This window comes from Scyliorhinus canicula, chromosome 5 (assembly GCF_902713615.1).
Source record: "Scyliorhinus canicula chromosome 5, sScyCan1.1, whole genome shotgun sequence".
Lineage (NCBI taxonomy): Eukaryota > Metazoa > Chordata > Chondrichthyes > Carcharhiniformes > Scyliorhinidae > Scyliorhinus > Scyliorhinus canicula.
The window spans coordinates 187,069,585-187,089,025 of NC_052150.1; the positions used below are offsets into that span (position 1 = coordinate 187,069,585).

The 19,441-nt window shown below is 42.9% G+C and overlaps 1 protein-coding gene across 1 annotated transcript in view; it reads left to right on the plus strand.

Moving 5' to 3' along the window:
• svila (supervillin a) overlaps positions 1-19,441 on the plus strand; it is a 222,769-nt gene that overhangs the window by 131,635 nt on the left and 71,693 nt on the right. The window contains 5 exon segments of the mRNA XM_038798250.1: positions 7,141-7,288; positions 11,790-11,882; positions 12,137-12,223; positions 12,904-13,087; positions 14,752-14,924. Coding sequence (XP_038654178.1) covers positions 7,141-7,288; positions 11,790-11,882; positions 12,137-12,223; positions 12,904-13,087; positions 14,752-14,924 — 685 coding nt within the window.

Consider the following 19,441-nt stretch of genomic DNA (forward strand, 5'->3'; position numbering starts at 1 on the left):
CATCTGGACTGTGACTGTCTGAGCTTAACCTTCAAAGGATTGAGGAGAGGATGCCACTTTGGGGGGGGTGGGGGAGAGAGAATGTTGAAGAATTTGAAGAAATAGCCTGTATAGCACAGCAAATGTGAATCTGAGTGTAGAATCGAGCAATGTGCCACGGCTCTACAACTCCTGACTAGCTGCAAGGTGGCAGCTGGAGTTGGGCCATGTCAGAGGGTGCAGTTGATTTTATTTTTCTCCACAGTATGTTGTAGCATTTAATGGGTTCACCCAAGTCGTTCTTGAAACGGCATTTGGCCGATGTAGCAACTCTTTTGTAATACCATGGAGAAAGCAGAATTGGATGTTATCTGCAGGCTTCCAAATGGTATCACAAGTAAATGATGAAGAGAGGGATACCAAGGATGAATCTATGGAATATACGGGGGTGACTCGTGTGGACAAAGGAGGAAAAGCCAATGAAGGAATGGGCCTGAGTGGTGCCGGGGAGAACATTGAGTGTGTTAGCAGTCGTTTTGAAGGACGTGGGGGTAATATCCGGTCAACACATTGGTGTCCACGAGGCCAAGTGGATTTTATGTTTTACTCGTTCATGGGATATGAGCATTGCTGACAAGGGCAGCATTTGTTGCTAATTATCTTTGAGAAGATGGTGGTCAGCCTCTTTGTTGTGTAGGAATGCACACAATTGTGTTAGGAAGTGTGTTCCAGATCTTTAACCCAGCGACAATGAACACCAAATAAGTTTCACATCAGGATGCAGTTTGAATTGGTGTTTGACTAAATGCTGCCTTTGCCCTGCTTGATGTTTGGACCTTCCAACCTTGCTGTTGAAAGAGCCTTGGTGTAAACACCGGTTGAAGAAATAAAACAAAAGTGGGAGAAAGAGTTGGATATGGAATTGGAATGGGGAATCTGGAGTGAAATTCTGCACAGGGTCAATACTTCATCTTCATGTGCTAGAATAACCTTAATACAATTTAAGAGAGTGCATAAGGCCCATATGACAGAAAAAAAGTCATGTATACAGGAGGTGGAGGGAAGTGGGGCTGGTCAAGGTGAGGGATTTGTATTTGGAGGAAGGGTTTGTCAGCCAGGAGGAGCTAAGGGAGAGGGTAGAACTGCCGAGGAGAGTGAGTTCAGGTATTTGCAGGTTAGGGACTTTGCGCGAAAGGTCTGAAGGGGATTCCCTTGGTTGCCAGGATACACCCTGTGGGAGTGACTGCTGCTTCCGGATGTGGAAGGGGAAGGAAGAATTGGGGATATGTACAAGTGGCTGGGGGAGCATGGAGGTGAGAGGGCGGTGAAGGTCAAGGAGAAATGTGAAGTGGAGTTGGGAGGGGAGATCAATTGGGGAGTATGGAGTGCGGCACTGTGTAGGGGAAACGGGACGTCCTCTTGTGCAAGGATGGACCTGATACAGTTTAAGGTGGTGCACAGGCTGCACATGACTGGGTGGGGCGAGAATGAGTGGATTCTTTCAGCGGGTAGCAGATGAGTGTGAGAGGTGTGGGTGGGGGCAAGTGGATCACGCACTCATGTTTTGGGGTTCTAAAATAATTGGGACGATTCTGGGCCGGAGTGTCCGTGGTCTTAGCCAGGGTAGTGGAGGGGGAGGTGGAGCCGGACACTTTGGTGGCAATATTTGGGGTTTCAGAGAAGCCGCAGCTCATGGAGAAGAGGAAGGCCGATGTCTCTGATTGCACGGCGGCAAATTTTGCTGTAGTGGCGGTCGGCATCGCCACCGGGGGTAGTGGCTTGGTTGGATGACCTGTATGAGTTAAGGGGCTCAGGGGCTGAGAAAAGGTAGGGGATGGTTGGTACTGTGTTTGACGAGCTGTTCGTCGGGGAGGGGGGGAACTGTTGATTGTTGGGAAGCATGTTTCCCGGGGTGTTTATTTGCTGTAACCTTTATTGATGCATGTTTGTAATAAAATTATTACTTTTTTAAAATGATACAAGAAAGAATGAGCAGATTGTACACAAGTAGAAGATGACTATGAGAGATGTAAAGGAGGACCAGCTAATCACGTGCACCTGTTCTGGTCATGTCCATGATTGGTGGGGTTTTGGATCTCCGTGTTTAAAACATTATCAAAAATTGTGGAGGTGGAAATATTACCTGGTCCTCTTGAAGCAAGATTTGGAGTGTCAGAAATACCAGGACTAATAGAAGGGAAAGGAGCTGATGAGGTGGCCTTTGCCACATTAATTGTCTGAAGGCGAATTTTGTTAGAATGGAAATCCGAAGATCCGCCAAAAATATAGACTTGGTTGGGGGATCTTGTGGAATTTCAGTTTGCCCTTCGTGGCTCAAATGGGGAATTCTGGACAAGATGGAAGCTATTCTTGTCTTTATTTACAGATCTATTTTTGGCCAGTGGGTAAAGCGAGGGAGATGGGATTGCGGGGGGGGGAGGAAGAAAGGGAATGTTTTAATAGAAATATTCTCAAATTAGGAGGGTTGTATTTTGTTTAAAATATTGATTGATTATGTTATGTACGTTCCTTGGTTGAATAAATGTATATATTTTTTTAATTAAAAGATTTAACAGAAAGAGCATACGCTGTTACGTGCTGCTATTGGAGGAGAGGTGTTGGTGGGAAAAGAAAGTGTTTTTTTATTCGTTCATGGGATGTGGACATCACTGGCTGGACCAGCATTGATTGCCCAACCCGAATTGCCCCTGAACTGAGTGGCTTCCTAGACCATTTCAGAGGGCAGTTCGGTCAACCACATTGCTGTGGGACAGGAGTTATATATATGCCAAAGTTCCTTCCTGTTATAACCTGCCCGGATCCTATTGGCTGGGGACAATTAGTTACCCCATGTTTCTTGGGGAATATGAGCTCCCCCATTGAGGGGAGCAGGGAGGCAATCACTAGTAGTTGCAGCTGTGTAAATAGAAGCTGACCAGTGTGGTACCGGCTAGAGATGGAATCAGAGTGAACTACTGCACTGTATATATATTGTTGTAAATAAAGTTATTTTCTGTTTGACTCTACAAACTCGTGCTGAATTCTTTGTAGCCCTCACAAAACTTCCCTCAAGAGTATTAGTGAACTAAATGTACTTTTGCAACAATTGTCATTATTCAATGGCATTACCATCGCTGACTCCCACACTATCAATGTCCTGGGCATTACCATTGACCAGAAACTAAATTGGACCAGCCATATAAATACTATGGCTACAAGTGCAGGTCAAAGGCAAGGAATCCTGTGGCGATTAATTCACCTCCTGACTCCCCAAAGCCTATCCACCATCTACAAGGTGCAAATCAGGAGTGTGATGGAATACTCTTCACTTGCCTGGATGAGTGCAGCTCCAATGACACTCAAGAAACTTAACATCTTCCAGAACCAAGCAGCTCTCAAGATTGGTACCTCTTCATAAACATTCAATCCCTCCACCACTGATGGACAGTGGCAGCAGTGTGTACCATCTACAAGGGGCACTACAAGAGCTCACCGAGGTTCCTTAGGCAGCACCTTCCTAACTCACGACCATTTTCATCTAGAAGGACAAAGGCAGCAGATACCTGGGAACACCACCACCACCACCAGTCTTCCTGACTTGTAAATATATTGCCGTTCCTTCATTGTCGTTGGGATAGAATCCTGGAACTCCCTCCCCAACAGCACTGTGGGTGTACCTACACCTCAGGAACTGCAGCTGTTAAGAAAACAGCTCCTCACCACCTTGTCAAGGGCAATTAGAGACAACAATGAATGTTAGCCTAGCCAGTGAAGCCCACATCCCATGAATACGTTTTAAAAACTCAGACTTCTCCTTCTTGATTCAAATTTCACCATTTGCCGTGGCGGGATTTGAACCCAGGTCCCCAGAAGCATTACACCTGATCTCTGCCTTACTAGTCCAGTGACAATGTAATTCCACCGCCACCAACCCTAATGATGAAGGCTTGGTTGTGTAGAGGGCAGAAGAAAAGGCAGAAAGTTGTAGGAGAGTCACTAGAAGTAATTGCAATGATACGGATGGGGTTTGCATGTGAAAAAAAATGTTTCTTTGTTTAAAGTGAGGAGTTTTGGGTGCAAGTGGATGTAGTTTGTTCAGGTTCATTGACAGTGTAGTTGCGAGGATAGTGTACACAAGTGACTTTTCTAATGGGGAATACATCTAATTTGGCTTAAAATTAGCCTGCCTAAGCAATATTCAGGACCTCATTTTGATTTTGCCAGCAAATTGCAGTCACCCTAAAGGGCTGATGCTTGCTACACATCAAAGGCCAGAAATCATCCAGCTTGTGCATCGAGCCATCCCAACAGGTTTGTTGGAAGCATCAAATGTGAGAATCCAATTCTAGGCTTGTGGTTAAGAATGAGCCGAACAATCCAATTGTAGCTTTGTAGGGACGAAAGGATCACTCCCATTCCTCCAGGTGCCGCAGGTATTAGCCCCCCCCCCAACAAATATTCTGTCTCAATTTTGGAGTGGCCTCCTGCTGTCCCTTTAAGTACCACTGGTTGCTTTTGCTCAGTGCTTGATTCAGTTGGATATGCCTGCCGCTCAACCCATTTTTACATAATAATGGCAGCTGGCGCCCTGCTTCTGCCATAGCTCCCCGGTCTGCATATTTAACTGCTTAGGGCATGAGAACTGGATACCCATATAAATCTGGCCTTCAAATTGAATCTACCTCCCTTTGGTGACCAAAGTGCACCCCCCGGCCCCCTGCCTTTTTGCTCTGCTGATCATCCAAAACATGGCTGAGCAGCAGTTGCAAATCGGTCCCATAATCTTTAAACCAGCAAACCATGCTCCCTGCCATATATGGAATTGAATTCAATTGAAAGCATATTTCATGGTTTTTATATTGCAGCTGATAGTACACCATCTTCAATAATTTAATGCTGTTCACTTGTTAATTTTCCATATATGGATGTGACTGTGGATGTTTGCAAACTTAAATTTTCAGAGTATCGTAATCCTGTTCAAATGCGTTTTGAAACCGGACTTTTTTGTGTGTTTTATGGCTGCAGCTATAAATGTACGGAATAAATATGCATGGTCCTAAGGCATGTGCACAAAAGTGAACTTTGGGGCTGTGTGCGCACTCGGGACAATAGTTTAGTTGTGAATCAAGATAACAAACTCAATAAGCGGTCTCCTATTAAATATAAACAAGTAATGGACACATTCAGCAGGTCAGGCAGCACCTGTGGAGAAACAGAATAGTCAAATGAATATTTCAGATTAATAATCTTTCCTCCGAGATGTTTTATATTTGTCATTAAAGTCAGAACTGCATTAACAATGAGACTGACGCCAGTGCTTTCCAAGGTGAATTAGCTTCATTCTGTTCTGCTATCCTTGCATCTTTCAGCAGTATTAATTATCAAGATCCAAGAGTGAAAATGTTACTTGATAAATCCCGTGATAAAATGACAATGAATTGTAATTTCAAAGAAGAGTTGTACAATTATAGAAAACCCAGTTGTTACAAAAGCGCTCGGTTGAGCATCTTTCTGTTCCTTCTGTATTAGCTAAGTGGTTATTTAAGTAAATGCCTTAGCAATTGGAAAGAGGCTATTGGTTCGAATGTCAGTTCAGGTTTTCCATGCATTGTGCTGCAGTCATTAATCCAGTGTGGCTTTAAAGCCAAGTGTTGGAACTACCTTACAGTTTGGGGTTTGTTAATCCTGGCGAGCCAGTGTATTTACTGTCACCTGGCATGTGTTCTACAGGAAGAGGCATAAATCAAATTTTATTGCATTCCAGGAAAGACGGATGAAAATCTTTCTCAAAAAAATGTTTGTAGTTGGTTTTGCTGAAAGCATTTGGTATTTCAAATAATCAATACTTTTTCTTGTGCCTGTTCAATTCAATGATTAAATTCTTTGACTAGCTATTGTGGGCCAGATGACCATTCTCTCATCCCTGGACAATCCAGGTGAATTTAAATGTATTGTATTGGCACATCTTTATGGAAATTGCCCTCTTTATATATTTATACTGATCTCAGACACTGCTCAATGTTATGTGTAATCCCAGAAGTTTAGAAGATAAAAAGTAAATGTTAAGATGTGAGGTGCAAATAATGTAATTTCTGAATAAATTGAACAATGTTAAATTAGGTTTTTTTTGGTGCAGAAACCTACTGCAGTCCCCAAAGAGATTAGTTATGCATGATGACTAAAACATTTACTGGATTGCTATCAAGTCGCTGGTGTAATAAAGAGGGCATTCAGTTTATTAATAAGCATTCCTCGTTGTGTCACAGTATTTGTAAGTCTTATCAAAGGACAGAAAATTGCTATAAAAGTACGCTCTGTGGCACTCATGCTATTTATTAAATAAATAAGCATGTAGTAGAAAACTAATTTTAAATGCACTTTGATAGAACATCTGAATCCCGACTTCAGTGCAAGTGAGCCGTCTATTTCAGTTTGTACATTGAAAGTTGGTTCTAAGTGTAAGTTACTGCAGAATTTTCCCCCCTCCCAGTAGCTAATTGCACCTTGGTGAGTGGTGCAAATTACATGAACTGGTTGATCTGTAGCACCGGTTTAACAAGTTTTGGGAATGTCTTGCATCAAACAAAGTAACACTTAGCGTTCAAAATTATATTGAAACTTTGACACACAGTAGAACTTCTGTGTCATTTTGCAAGATACTTGCCTTTGTTGCAGTTGTCTATGAGTGAACCTTGCAGGATCAATAATACACAAATTAACTTTTGTTTAACAAACTAATGGTTATTTTTGACACTTTTGGAGACATTGTGATAAATATGTAAATACCTGCACTACAACATACACAGTGTACGATAAAAGGTTGACACAAAACGTTTTCTAAACAAGCTAAGCAGGCATGGGTACCAAAGTTATCTGGAATAATACCAATGCAGCTAGAGAAATTACGTTATAAAGATGGTAATAGATTACAGATTAATAGTGTTGTACAACATTCACTTGTAACTTTATCTATTTATTTGCAGTTGTTTAGAGTGTGGTTCAGATATATTGGTATACAACAACATAGAGTTTGGAGTAAAGGGAAAACCACCTATACAAATTGCACCACTGTCCCCTTAGATTTGATAATCCATCTTAAGTAGAAGCACAAGGGAAATACAACCTTTTTGACCCTAAATACACTTTTTGTGATTAAACCAGAGGCTGACAGATGATGTAGAAGCACAAATGACAATAGAAGAAAGAAAGCAGCTCATAAATGCACGGGAAGAGGCTTGGAAGGCTCGAGGCAGAGGAGCATGCAACGATTCCAATCAATTTACTGTAGCTGGAAGGATGGTGAAGAAAGGTCAGTGTCTTTGAATAAGGAAAGAACTAGCATTTATATAGCATCTCTCATAACTCAATGTACCTTAAATACACAGTGTGTTGATCTCGGACACTGCTGTCGTGTGATCCCAACCTATAGAGGAAAGAGTCTTTCTGAGTTATAGTTTGCCACTTCTGAACTGTAGCCACTGTTGTAATGTCAGAAATTCGGCAGCAAAATTGCAAGTTGCATCAGTTTGCCACAGCTTTTTTAAAAATTAAAAGGACAATTAATGATGATAATCCAACACATCGGTCTAAAAGAATCCTAACGACTGCTATAACTACATCCAACTGTTCATTAAACAATTCTGCATTTTTTATTTCCACTGTTCTGCAAAAAAATGTTTTAATATCTTTATTCAGAAAATTTTTTCATTATGACAAGGCCAAATAAAAGCAATAACTTATAACAAACACCACTGCAATATACACGCACCCACAACTACCCCCCAACATCCCCATTAACAATCAAAACTTAACAAAAACTTAACCTCCCCCCCAAAAGGAATTGGTGACTAATTCCTTGAAAAATTAGATGAAAGGCACAATAATTCCATCTGATCACAGAACCAGGCCAAGGCACTGGATGGTACCGGGGACCGCCACCTGAGTAGAACTCACCTCCAGGCTATTTATGAGGCAAAAGCGAGGACTTCCGCCTTCACCCCCGTCTGCAGCTCTGGCAAGTCTGATACACCAAAAATAGCCACCAACAGGCACGGCTCCAGCTGAATGCCCAGGATTCCTGACATGATGCAGAAAAAGGAGTTCCAGAAGTTTACAAGTTTAGGGCAAGACCAGAACATGTGCATATGATTCACCTGTCCCCTGGCACAACTATCACACCAATCTTCCACGCCCGAGAAAAAACACTCATCTGCACCCTGATCAAGTATGCCCTGTGCACCACCTTGAACAGGATCAAGCTGAACAGAGCACAAGAGGAAGTGGAGTTGACCCACATCGCCACCCCCCTCTTCTCCCGCCCCCCCATGAAAAAATGCATCCACTTTCTCTCTTCGTCCTCCAACGAAGTTGACAGGATCCAGCCATGGATATCTGAAATTCTCCACTCAGCTAACTCGGCCAGCGACAGGATCCTATCCAAGAGAAAAGGCGACAGTACCAGGAGAAACGAAGGAATCTCCTTATGCAAAATGTCACGAACCTGCAAGTAGCTAAACAGAGGCCAACATTGACGTGGAGCCCACCCTAAAATGCTGCTTAAACTGCCTCCAAATCCTCAAAGTGACTACCACTCCCAGGCTCGAAGCGAGATTTGGGGGAGAAAACGGCAGTGGGGCAGTGACCAGGACCCTCCGACTCGAACCTCTACACAGGACCCACTCCATCTGCCCTCCTATAGAATCTGGATCCCTCAGCCACCCCCGCACCTTTTTCAATATATGCAGCCCAATAATAAATCAGCAAACTAGGTAGCGCCAAACCTCCCAACCGCCCCTCTCTCTGTAGAAACTGGGTACGAATCCATGGGGTCTTGGCGCCCAAATAAAGGAGGATACCACGTTATTGACCCTACAAAAGAAAGATTTGGGGAAAAACACTGGGAAACACTGAAACAAAAACCTCGAGAGGGCAATCATTTTCATAGTCTGCACCCTGCCTGCCAAGGTCAGAGGGACCATTTCAAGTCGGCCTTAACCCCATTCACCAGGCTAGCAAAGTTTCAGTATGTGGAGTGAGGCTCAATTGTGGGCTACCTAGATTCCCAGATAACAAAAGCTAGTCCTGGCCAGGCGAAACAGAAACTCCTCCAGATCAGCCCCGTCCCTGGGGGATTTGCCGGAAAGTATTCACTTTAGTCTAGATTCAGCTTGTACCCCGAGAAGGAGACAAAACTACTGAGTGGCTTCATTATCTCCTCTGCACTGCAGTGTGGGTCCATGATGAACAGAAGCAGATCATCCGCATATAAAGACGCCCTAACGACATCCTATGCTCTCACCCCCCTCCACTCTAACCCCCTCCACCTAGTGGACGACTTCATTGCGATGGCCAGCGGCTCGATTGCAAAGGCAAACGGAAGAGGAGATGATGGACAACCCTGCCTTGTACTCCTGTTCATTTGGAAGTAACCTGAACTCGGGACATTCATATGCACACTTGCGATAGGGGTTCTATACAAGAGCCGAATCCATGTTATAAGTTTTGGCCCAAAGCCAGACCTTCCAAGAATTTCAAGTAGGTGCACCCACTAAACCCTATCAAACATTTTTTCAGCATCCATTGAAATAATCAGCTCTAGCTCAGGCATTGGGGAGGGGGACAGAACAACATTTAACAATCTCCGTATGTTGACCGATAACTGCCGGCCCTTAACAAAGCCAGTCTGCTCCTCCAAAATCACCCCCAGAAGGTAGCGCTCCAAAAACCGCATCATTGACAGTCTCCCCTCTTTACTTCTCAATAAAAGGCCTCGACATCGCATTCATTTTCCCTGGGGTGGAAACCAACCCACCACTCAAGTCCTTTGTCCATACCATCTCCCAGGAGGCAGCCTGCTGCCTCAGCTAGTGTGTCAAAAGATGACTGGCCTTCTCCCCATATTTGTAGAAGGTCTGCCTCAAGCGCAGCAGCTGGTCCACCGTATTGCCCGTCAAGAGAAGCTTAAAATACATTTGCAATTTCTTCCTACTCACCAACAACTCCGGTGTCAGGCAATCGTGTACTGGTGGTCCACTTCTAGAATAGAATCCACCAGCTTCTGCCTCACCCCCTTCCAGATTTGCTCTTATGCGCCTTGTAAGATGGGTTTTCCGGAATATCCACCTTGGCCTTGAAAACTTTTATGCCCTTCGGCCAGCAATGCCATCTCCGCCTCCAGGGAAACGATCCAGTCACTCTGGTCCAAGAATATCACCACGCCTTGCTCCTTTTACCATCCGATCCATCTTTTCCACGGCCCCATGGATGGTGGGCTAGAACTCATTCCATCGCCTTCTAAAGGTCCTCAAAGAGCACCTGCCTCTGCTTTTTGAATTAATCCACAAAGAAGCTTGCCTGCAACTTGGTCATCCACGGAGAGGCCAAAGTCGTAGCAGGAGCCTCTGCCATTTTCTCCACCATCGAGGCTATGGGGCTTCCAAGTCCGACGACTGTTCTTTGCCTGACTGCTGCCTAAATAGCCAGCGATTTAGCCCACTGTGCTAAACCAGCATACACGTGCAAAGCTGCGTCAGCATAGTTTCCTGTATTGAAGTCATCATAAAAAGATGCTCACAATCAGAGGAAACACCTCTACAGGTGTAGTGATGGAGCAGTCCGACTGCTGCCTTGTATTGCATTTGTTGGGTATTATTTTTATGTGGGGACCTTATCCCATCAGGCTACTCAAATTTCCCCCCCTCCTCCAAACATCACCCTTAAGCAGAGCGAAAAGGACCAAAAACGAGGAACCCTAGCAGGAGCCACTACTTGTGTGACTGCTCACCACATTACCAACACCGGAAGTCTAGATTGTCATGTGTATTGTTCACTCTGTGGAAAGAGGAAATTTCCTGTTATACTCAAATTCATCATTTTATGATTTTACCCTGTGTCTCCTCTTGGCTTCACTGTTTAATTTGTTGTAGTTTTCTAAATCAGCCATAAACCATGTGGCCATTGGAATAGGAGGCTTCATGTTCTGATGAAAGGCCACAACTGCGTCCATCACGACACCTGTAGAGGTGTTTCCCCTGATTGTGAGCATCTTTTTATGATGATCTCAATACAGGAAACTATGTTGAGGCACCTTTGCACTTGTATGCTGGGCTAAATAGCTGTCTTGTAAAGCAGACCAAGGCTTTCAGCGCGGGTTCAATTCCCGTACCAGCCTCCCCGAACAGGCGCCGGAATGTGGTGACCAGGGGCTTTTCACAGTAACTTAATTTGAAGCCTACGTGTGACAATAAGCGATTTTCAATTTCCATTTTTCAGAATGCCAGCTGTGGCTGTGTCCACTTCCCTATGGCACTCCCGGTCTGAGATTGCAGCAGCCCCTTTGAGTAGGCCTCCAGCGTCAAGAACCCATTAAGGATGGAACACAGATGTAGCCAATAAGGAGGTCACCCCACCCCTCCCACACTGTGAGGTTGCACCATAAAGTGCGTTAATGTCATGGGTGGATGCAGGACCCCCACTTGGGCTGATATCAGCATCCTGACACCCACGGGAAAAATCCATCCCTTCAGCTTTGTTTCTCTCTCCACAGATGCTGCCAGACTACATGAGACTGTCCAGCAGTTTTTGTTGTGTTTCAGCTGAAGAAAAGTGTGGCTTTTTCAGACATTTAACATGTCATTGACGCTGATATCAAAAATAAAGTACTAGATTTAGTTTTCCAAATTCCTCAAATGTGAACATCTACATCCATAAAAAAATTACCCCATGAATAGATAATCAGGAAATCGTCCTGTGGCATATCTGGTCAAATGCTGTATCTTAAGAAACCTGTGTCCTCTTTCTTTGGTCTACAGGTTTGGCATCTCCCACATTCATGACTCCAATATCTTCACCTCTTTTGCACAAGATAAAGAACAGCACGCCAGTCATTTCCAAGCCACAGGAAGGTAAGGCATCATGCAAATTTTAAAGAAGAAACCTTTGATTGAAATAATGCTCGACGATGATGCATTGATTTTTTGTTTTGCTTAATTACATCATGTATGAGGTATGCTGTAATGAAAATGATAATTCTCATGGCCTTGTCCTCTCCTCTAACCAAAAGAAAAGCAGAAGGCCTTGTCCCTTTAGTTTCTGAGAATAATGAGCTCAAATCCTAAGTTTTGAGGACCCTTTTTATATCCTACTTTCTCTGACCTAGAAATTGAGGTCAGACCTGATTTGCCTTTGGAAACTGACAGGAAGCTTGATAAACTGGAGTCATTCTTGGGCAAACTGCAGAACAGAGGTAAGTAATTGCTTGTCGTTTTTTATAGTCCATTCACAGATCATTGTTCATAAATAGTTTTCATCATGTATCTGATTATAAACAACTCTGTAACTGTTGATCCAGAAAATTATCTCCGAGTTTTGCACAGGAAACCTAAGCCTGACAGACGCAGCTGTGGGAATATGTCTAATGTGTCATTGTTCCTTTTTTATTTTCTAAACATGTGACCGTAAGTATAATTTTAGTCACTTATATCAGACCTAGAAAACATGTTGCATAAATTTATGTGCATATTCAAGCATATTTGCCCTATAAATTTCAAAATGGCTCCACTGTAAAGTATATCTAAATAGTTATAATTTTTACTTTGAAAATATTTTAATTGTCTTAACAGGTAGTTGCATGTTCTGTTTCACAGCAAGTGGATAGTGACGGTGTTATTGATTGTCCATGGAAAATGTGAAATGAGCAAGCTCCTTTGTTTCTGTGAAAATATGGGATGAGCCTCTAGTGGGCGTTTTCAATTTCCTATTGGTTCTGATGTTGTGATAGCCGCCCTGGTGATGATCACCTTCAATTCAATGGATTTCTGACCATGCTCCTTTATTTGCCGTCTACCCTTTATAGGCAGCTCTCAATATTTCCATGTTTTATGTTTGTCACTTTGCTGTAGATTATGTTAAACATTTGTTCTGCAGTACCAGGGCAACAAGATGCTGTAATAACTGTAACCGGACAGTCTGTAAAGGAAGTGATGAGACCCGATGATGAAGAAACCTTTGCAAGATTCTACAGAGATGCAAATACATTCGTCATTCAGCCAGGAGCTGTGGAGATTGACGAGGAGGACCTTGATGCCATTTTTGATCCTGATGTACAAAAGTATGACATGAATTCAAATAATAGGGTTTCTGAATTTTACATGCAATTGTATTTCTCAATCGGCTTTTTAATTCTCAGTTTTTTTCAAAATTGTGTTCATAAGAAAGAGCCTTTAACAATGCTGGGTCCCTCGATTGGGCACAAATTCCCCGGAATGTGGCGACTAGGGGCTTTTCACAGTAACTTCATTTGAAGCCTACTTGTGACAATAAGCGATTTTCATTTCAAGTACACATGAATAAGGTACTCCCAGCACCAGTAGATCACTGGTAAACCCAAGATAGTTACTGGGTGATCACCCTGGGTGGCGGGTGCCCTGCCCGATGCTGATTGGATACCAGTGACAGTGGGATGATGGCCTCCAGGTTGGAAGGGCTAACCACAAGCCTTCCCACCCTGCATTTGGTTGGAAGGTGCCAGGAGGGCAGCAAGATCTCCTCTCTGCACTCTCGCTCCCAATCACAGCTCTCCCCTTCAGCCTCCGAATTCACCCAGATTGATGGGGCCATTAAATCCCACCTATTCATGAACACTTTTCACAGATAGGCCTCAGTGAAGTGAAAGAACTGTTTGACTATTTGTAACAGAGGAACAGATTTTCATCACCTGGATCTGTAATAAAAAGCATTTGTGGACCATGGTCCCAAACTGTGGAAGGAATGTTCATTCTCGGGGTATAGGCATTGCAAACCAGCATTTATTGCCCAGTAATTTGAAGGCGGCTGGAGAGAGAGATGTAAAAACTAATGTCAGCCCCTTACAATCAGAAACGGGGAAATTCCATAACGGGAAACAAAGAAATGGCTGAGGAACTAAATTTGTACTTTATTCATCTCTTCCTTTATGAAGACAGAAGCAATGTACTGCAAGTTCTGAGAAACACAAGATTTAGTGAGGAGCTTAAGGAAATAAGCATTCATAGAGAAATGGTTTGGGGGAAATTAATGGGATTGAAGGCAGATAAATCTCCAGGGCCCGATCATCTTCATCCCAGTGTACTTAAGGAGGTAGCCCTAGAAATAGTTGATGGACATTTTCCAAAATTCTTTGGACTCTGGTTCCTACAGATTTGAGGGTAGCTAGAAGCCGCACCTGGAGTATTATGTGCAGTTTTGGTGTCCTTGTCTGAGAAAGGATGCTCTTGCAATGGAAGGAATAGAACGAAGATTTAACAGGCTGATTCCCGTGATGGAGGAATTGTCGTATGAGGAGAGACTAAATTGGCTAAGGTTACACAGTCATTGGAGTTTTAAAGAGTGAGACGGGATCGCATAGAAACTTACAAAATTCTAACAGGATTAGACAGGGTAAATTCAGGAAGAATGTTCCGATGTTGGGGGAATCCAGAACTAGGAGTCATAGTTTGAGGATAAGGGATAAACCTTTTAGGACCAAGGTGAGGAGAAATGTTTTCACTCGGAGAGTGGTGAATCTGTGGAATTCACTAACACAAAAAGTAGTTGAGGCCAAAACATTGTGTAATTTCAATAAGGAATTAGATACAGCTCTTGGGGCTAAAAGGATCAAGGGATATGGGGGAAAGGCTGGATCAGGATATTGAACTTGATGATCAGTTATGAGCATAATGAATGGCAGAACAGGCTCGAATGGCCTCCTCCTGCTCTGTATGTTTCTATGTAAGCTAACTTATTTTTTCCTTCTAGGCTGACCTCTGCAGTAGCAGAGCACAAAAGGTCTATAAAACCCACGCGCAAAGTACAGTCTTCACGTAATCCACTTAAAATGCTGGCTGCAAGAGGTGATATCCGACATGAGTATACAGAACAGAGGTTGAACATTGCATTCATGGAGTCAAAGCGAATGAGGGTAGAAAAAAGTAAGATTAATGTGGAAGCCGCTTGTATTGTTCTTGAGTCTTTAACTGCTTCTGTGCATTTTCTTTTCAATTTTGTGTTGATTGCTGTGCACATTATTATAAAATGCAGAGGGAATGGGGTATTTTTGTGCTGTTTTTCTGTGTCAATTATGCGAGTATTGACTATTCACCATGGACATCAAAGGTCACTAATTCTATTCACTATTGACAAAAAGAAAATATGACTGAAAATGCAAATAACCACTATTTGGAAGCTAATTATTTTTTGCTCGGCTTTCAACCCCACATGAAATGGGGCAGGTTCACAAAACTGTTCAGAAATGTACAATCCAATCGAGTGCGCATAGGGATAATTAGTGTGGGAAAGTTAACCCTCACTATAAGCCGAGGGTAGAGTGGGTAAACATTGAGAAATTGTAGAAGGAGCATTAGTGTGTCCTATGTGTTCAGTTCTAATACTGGTGCCTAAATTGGAAAACTATTCCATTTCTCAGAGCTGATGCTGCTCTCGATTAATTAAACACAGAGGAAATAATTGGGATTCTTGGCTTAAGGCTGCAAGGAAGGTCGCCCCAGATGCGAGAAACAAAAATGTACCTGTTTGCATAACTTGTAGCTTGCATCTTCCTGTTCCTTGTCTGGCTTTCTGTAAAAGTTATGCACGTCTGTTTACAGCTTAGTGACTGGCCATTCAGCCCATCCTATTTAGCATTATACATATGATACCATATGTGTCATATGGTACAGATGATATCATGTACCATACATGGTATGTATGGTGCAATCATGCCATCGTCCATCTCTTTACATCTATGCTTCTATTTCCTTCTCCCCCGTGTGGTTTCCCTTAAATTTAGCCATATCGGTTTCCTCAACTACTCATCATGGCACGCATTCGACATTCTTAACACTCTTTTGGCAAAGGGGTTTCTCCTGAATTCTCCATTGGATTCATTAAAGACCTCTAATTTTGGACACCCAACAAATGAAAATTTATTGTACACATTTACGCTATTGAGCTCTTTCGTTATGTTATAAACGCCTTATCAGGATACATATCAGCCTTCTCTTCGCTAGAGAAACGAGGCTCTGCTTTCCTCTTCAGTATCATCCTTGTAACTCCTTTTTCCATCTCCTCAATTTCCTCTGCATAATGTACTCCTCTGCTACTCTCCTTTCCTTTGTGAAGTGTCAATGTTGGCTAAATTAGTGACATTCTCACTTCTTGAGCAGGCAGATTGTGGGTTCTGTTTCCACTTCGGTACCGAAGCTTAATAATCATGGTGGACACACCATTTTTATTTCCTTTTGCATGTCCCTTTAACAAATATTTTTTCACTTCTTCTCTGGAAAGGTAACTTGTAGCTTTTGCTGCCACCAGAAGGTCTACTAGCCCAATTAATAATTCTTGTAACTTCTCCCTTTGCCCTTTTGCTGATCATAAATTTAGCCGTCTCGTTGCCTGGCTCACTCTTTTCATTGTTATCGGCTTGGTTATCCCTCTCATTCTTGACATTCTTTCTATTGTGTGACTTCATGAATCATTTATACAAATTTAACAGTGCTTCTCCTGTGAAACTCGAGGTGAGATATTAATTTGTCTTCCTCTTTAGTTCTTTTTTTTGAAATTTAGAGTACCCAATTCATTTTTTCCAATTAAGGGGCAACTTAACGTAGCCAATCCACCTACCCTGCACATCTTTGAGTTGTGAGGACGAAACCCATGCAAACAAGTGGAGAATGTGCAAACTCCACACAAGACAGTGACCCAGAGCTGGGATCAAACCTGGGATCTCGGCGCCGTGAGGCTGCAGGGCTAACCCACTGCACCACCGTGCTGCCCCTAACTTGTCTTATGCTATCTTTGCTGTTTCTGGTATGTATTAATAATTTAGACTTAAATGTGGGAGGCATGATTGGGAAATTTGCAGATGGAACAAAATTCTGCAGTGTAGTTGATAGTGAAGGGGATAGCTGTGTACTTCAGAATTGTATCATGTTATATGGGCACAAAAGTAACAAATGCAGTTCATTCCAGAAAAGTACAAGGTTATGCATTTTGAGAGGGCAAACAAAGCAAGGGAATGCTCAATACACGGAGGGATAGAGGAAGTGAGAGACATTGGGGTGCATGTCCACAGGAGGATGGTGAGGATGGCATATGGAATGCTTTCCTTTGTTGCATGAGGTATAGAATACAAAAATGTGGATGTAATGCTGGAACTGTATATACTGCTGGTTAGGCCACAGCAGGGGTTTGTGTACAGTTCTGGTCAGCACATTACAGGAGGGACATAATTGCTCAGGAGAGAGCGGAGAAGAATATTACCAGGGCTGGAAAATGGCAGCCATGAGGAAAGATTAGGCAGGCTAGGGTGTTTTCCTCAGAACAGAGGAGGCCAAAAGGGGTGACTTGATTGAGGTGTACAACATTATTAAGGACTTGTTTCCCCTAATGGAGAGGTAATTTACCAGAGGGCACAGATTTAAGGTGATTGGTAGAGGGCATGGGGGAATATTAGGAAGAACATTTTTACCCAGAAGGTGGTAGGTGTCTGACATTCGCTGGCCGGATTGATGGTCGAGGCAGGAACCCTCGCTCAACTCATTTAAACGGTGGCTGGATGTGCACCAAAAGTGCTATAACCTGCTAGGCTACAGACCAGGTGCTGGAAGGTGGGATTAAAATGGGTGGTTCGCATTTTTTCAGCTGGCACAGATACTATGGGTTGAACGGCCTCTTTTTGTGCTGTTACCTTTCTTTGGTGCTATCTCTAACCAGCTCTATCCTTTAACTGCTCTAAATAGGTATTTAAAAATGCTGTTAGTTTTTCCCCCATCAATATTTTCGAGTCTTTTTTTTCATACCTCTCAGCCTTTCTAAATTTAAAAAAAATGTATATTTTGTGCATTTTGTTTGATATGCTGGGCTTCAGATCTTTCTATATCGTGGGTAGTGTTGTTTTGCTTTGCTCCCCATCTCGAGGCATTGGCTCTTGTTGATATACGGTTTCAGCACATTCTCTGATGTTTCACTCTCAATCTTTTATTATATTTCCACTCATTAATCAAGGATCAGTAGGGTATTTCCATATGGATACATCGGAGATGAGCTGGAACAGTATTTATTTGACGTTTAGAAATGTGCGCTTGCCAACATGGTGTCTTTGCAGAGTAAGCAGGAGCCATTACTTTTATTTTCTTCCCCTTCCCTATTTGTATGCAATAGGTCAAGTATGGACAAGGATTAAGTATGATACCTTTTGTACCTCACTACATTTACTTAGTAGGCTGTAGGGGCGATTCAGGTGAAAGTTGCCTTTCTGTTCAACCCCTGACCTCAGGTATTGTGCTGGAGGGCTGATAATATTATTTTTAAAAGGGAGAATGGAAATGACTGAATAATTACAGGGCAGAAAGCTTAGCCACGGTGGTGGTCAAGTTGTTGGAAAAAATTCTCAGGGACCCCATTAATTGGCATTTAGAAAAATACTGATCAAAGACAGTCGGCATGGATTTATTAAGGAAAGATCATGTGTAACTTAGAATCTTTAAAGTGGTTGCAACACAGAAGGTGGCCATTTGGTCCATCATGTCCATGTCTGCTCTCTGCAAGAACAACTCAACTAGTCCAACTCTCCTGCCTTTTCCATTAGCCCTGCAAAACTTTTCAGCTAATTATCCAATTTCCTTTGAAAGCTGTGATTGAATCTGACTCTACCATACTCTTGAGACATAGCATTCCAAACCCTGAGCATGGACCGTGACAAAGGGTTTTTCCTCGTGTTGCCACCAGTTCTTTTTTTCAGCCGCTTAAATTGCTGTCTCTGGTTCTTGACCCTTCCGCCAATGAGCAGTTTCTCCCTACCTACTTTGTCCAGACCCCATGCAATAGTTATTGATTGAGTGACACTCCTTGTTACCTCCTCAAAAAAACTTGATGAGTAGCGCATTAGATGTAGTAGACATGGATTTTAGCAAAACTGTTGAGAAGGCCCCACATGTCAGACTGGATAGAGATGTACAAATCCATGGGATCCAGGGGAAAGAGGCTAATTGGATGCAAAATTACCTCAATGGCAGGAAGCAAAGGGCAAAGGTCAGCAGGTGTTTTTGTGCCTGAAAGACTGTTCCAAGAGGGGTTTCCTCAGGGCTCACTATTAGGTCCTTTGCTTTCCATGGTCTATATCAATGATTTAGACTTAATGTGGAGAGAAAGGTTAAGAAGTATCAGATTGGCTATTTGTTTGGTAGTAAGGAAGAAAGCTGCAAACAGCTCAGGTGGCCTTGAATTCATTCTGGATATACATGAGGTAATGCTTTTGGGAAAGGCAAACAAGGCGAGGGAATTCACTGTAAATGGTAGGTTACTAACGAGTGTAGAGGAGCAGAAGTACCTTGGAGTACAAGTGGATGGATCCCTGAAGATCATAGGAAAGGTGGTCAAGGAGGCATAAGGGATACTTGCCTTTATTAGCTGAGGCATAGAATATGAGAGAAGCTGAGGCATAGAATAT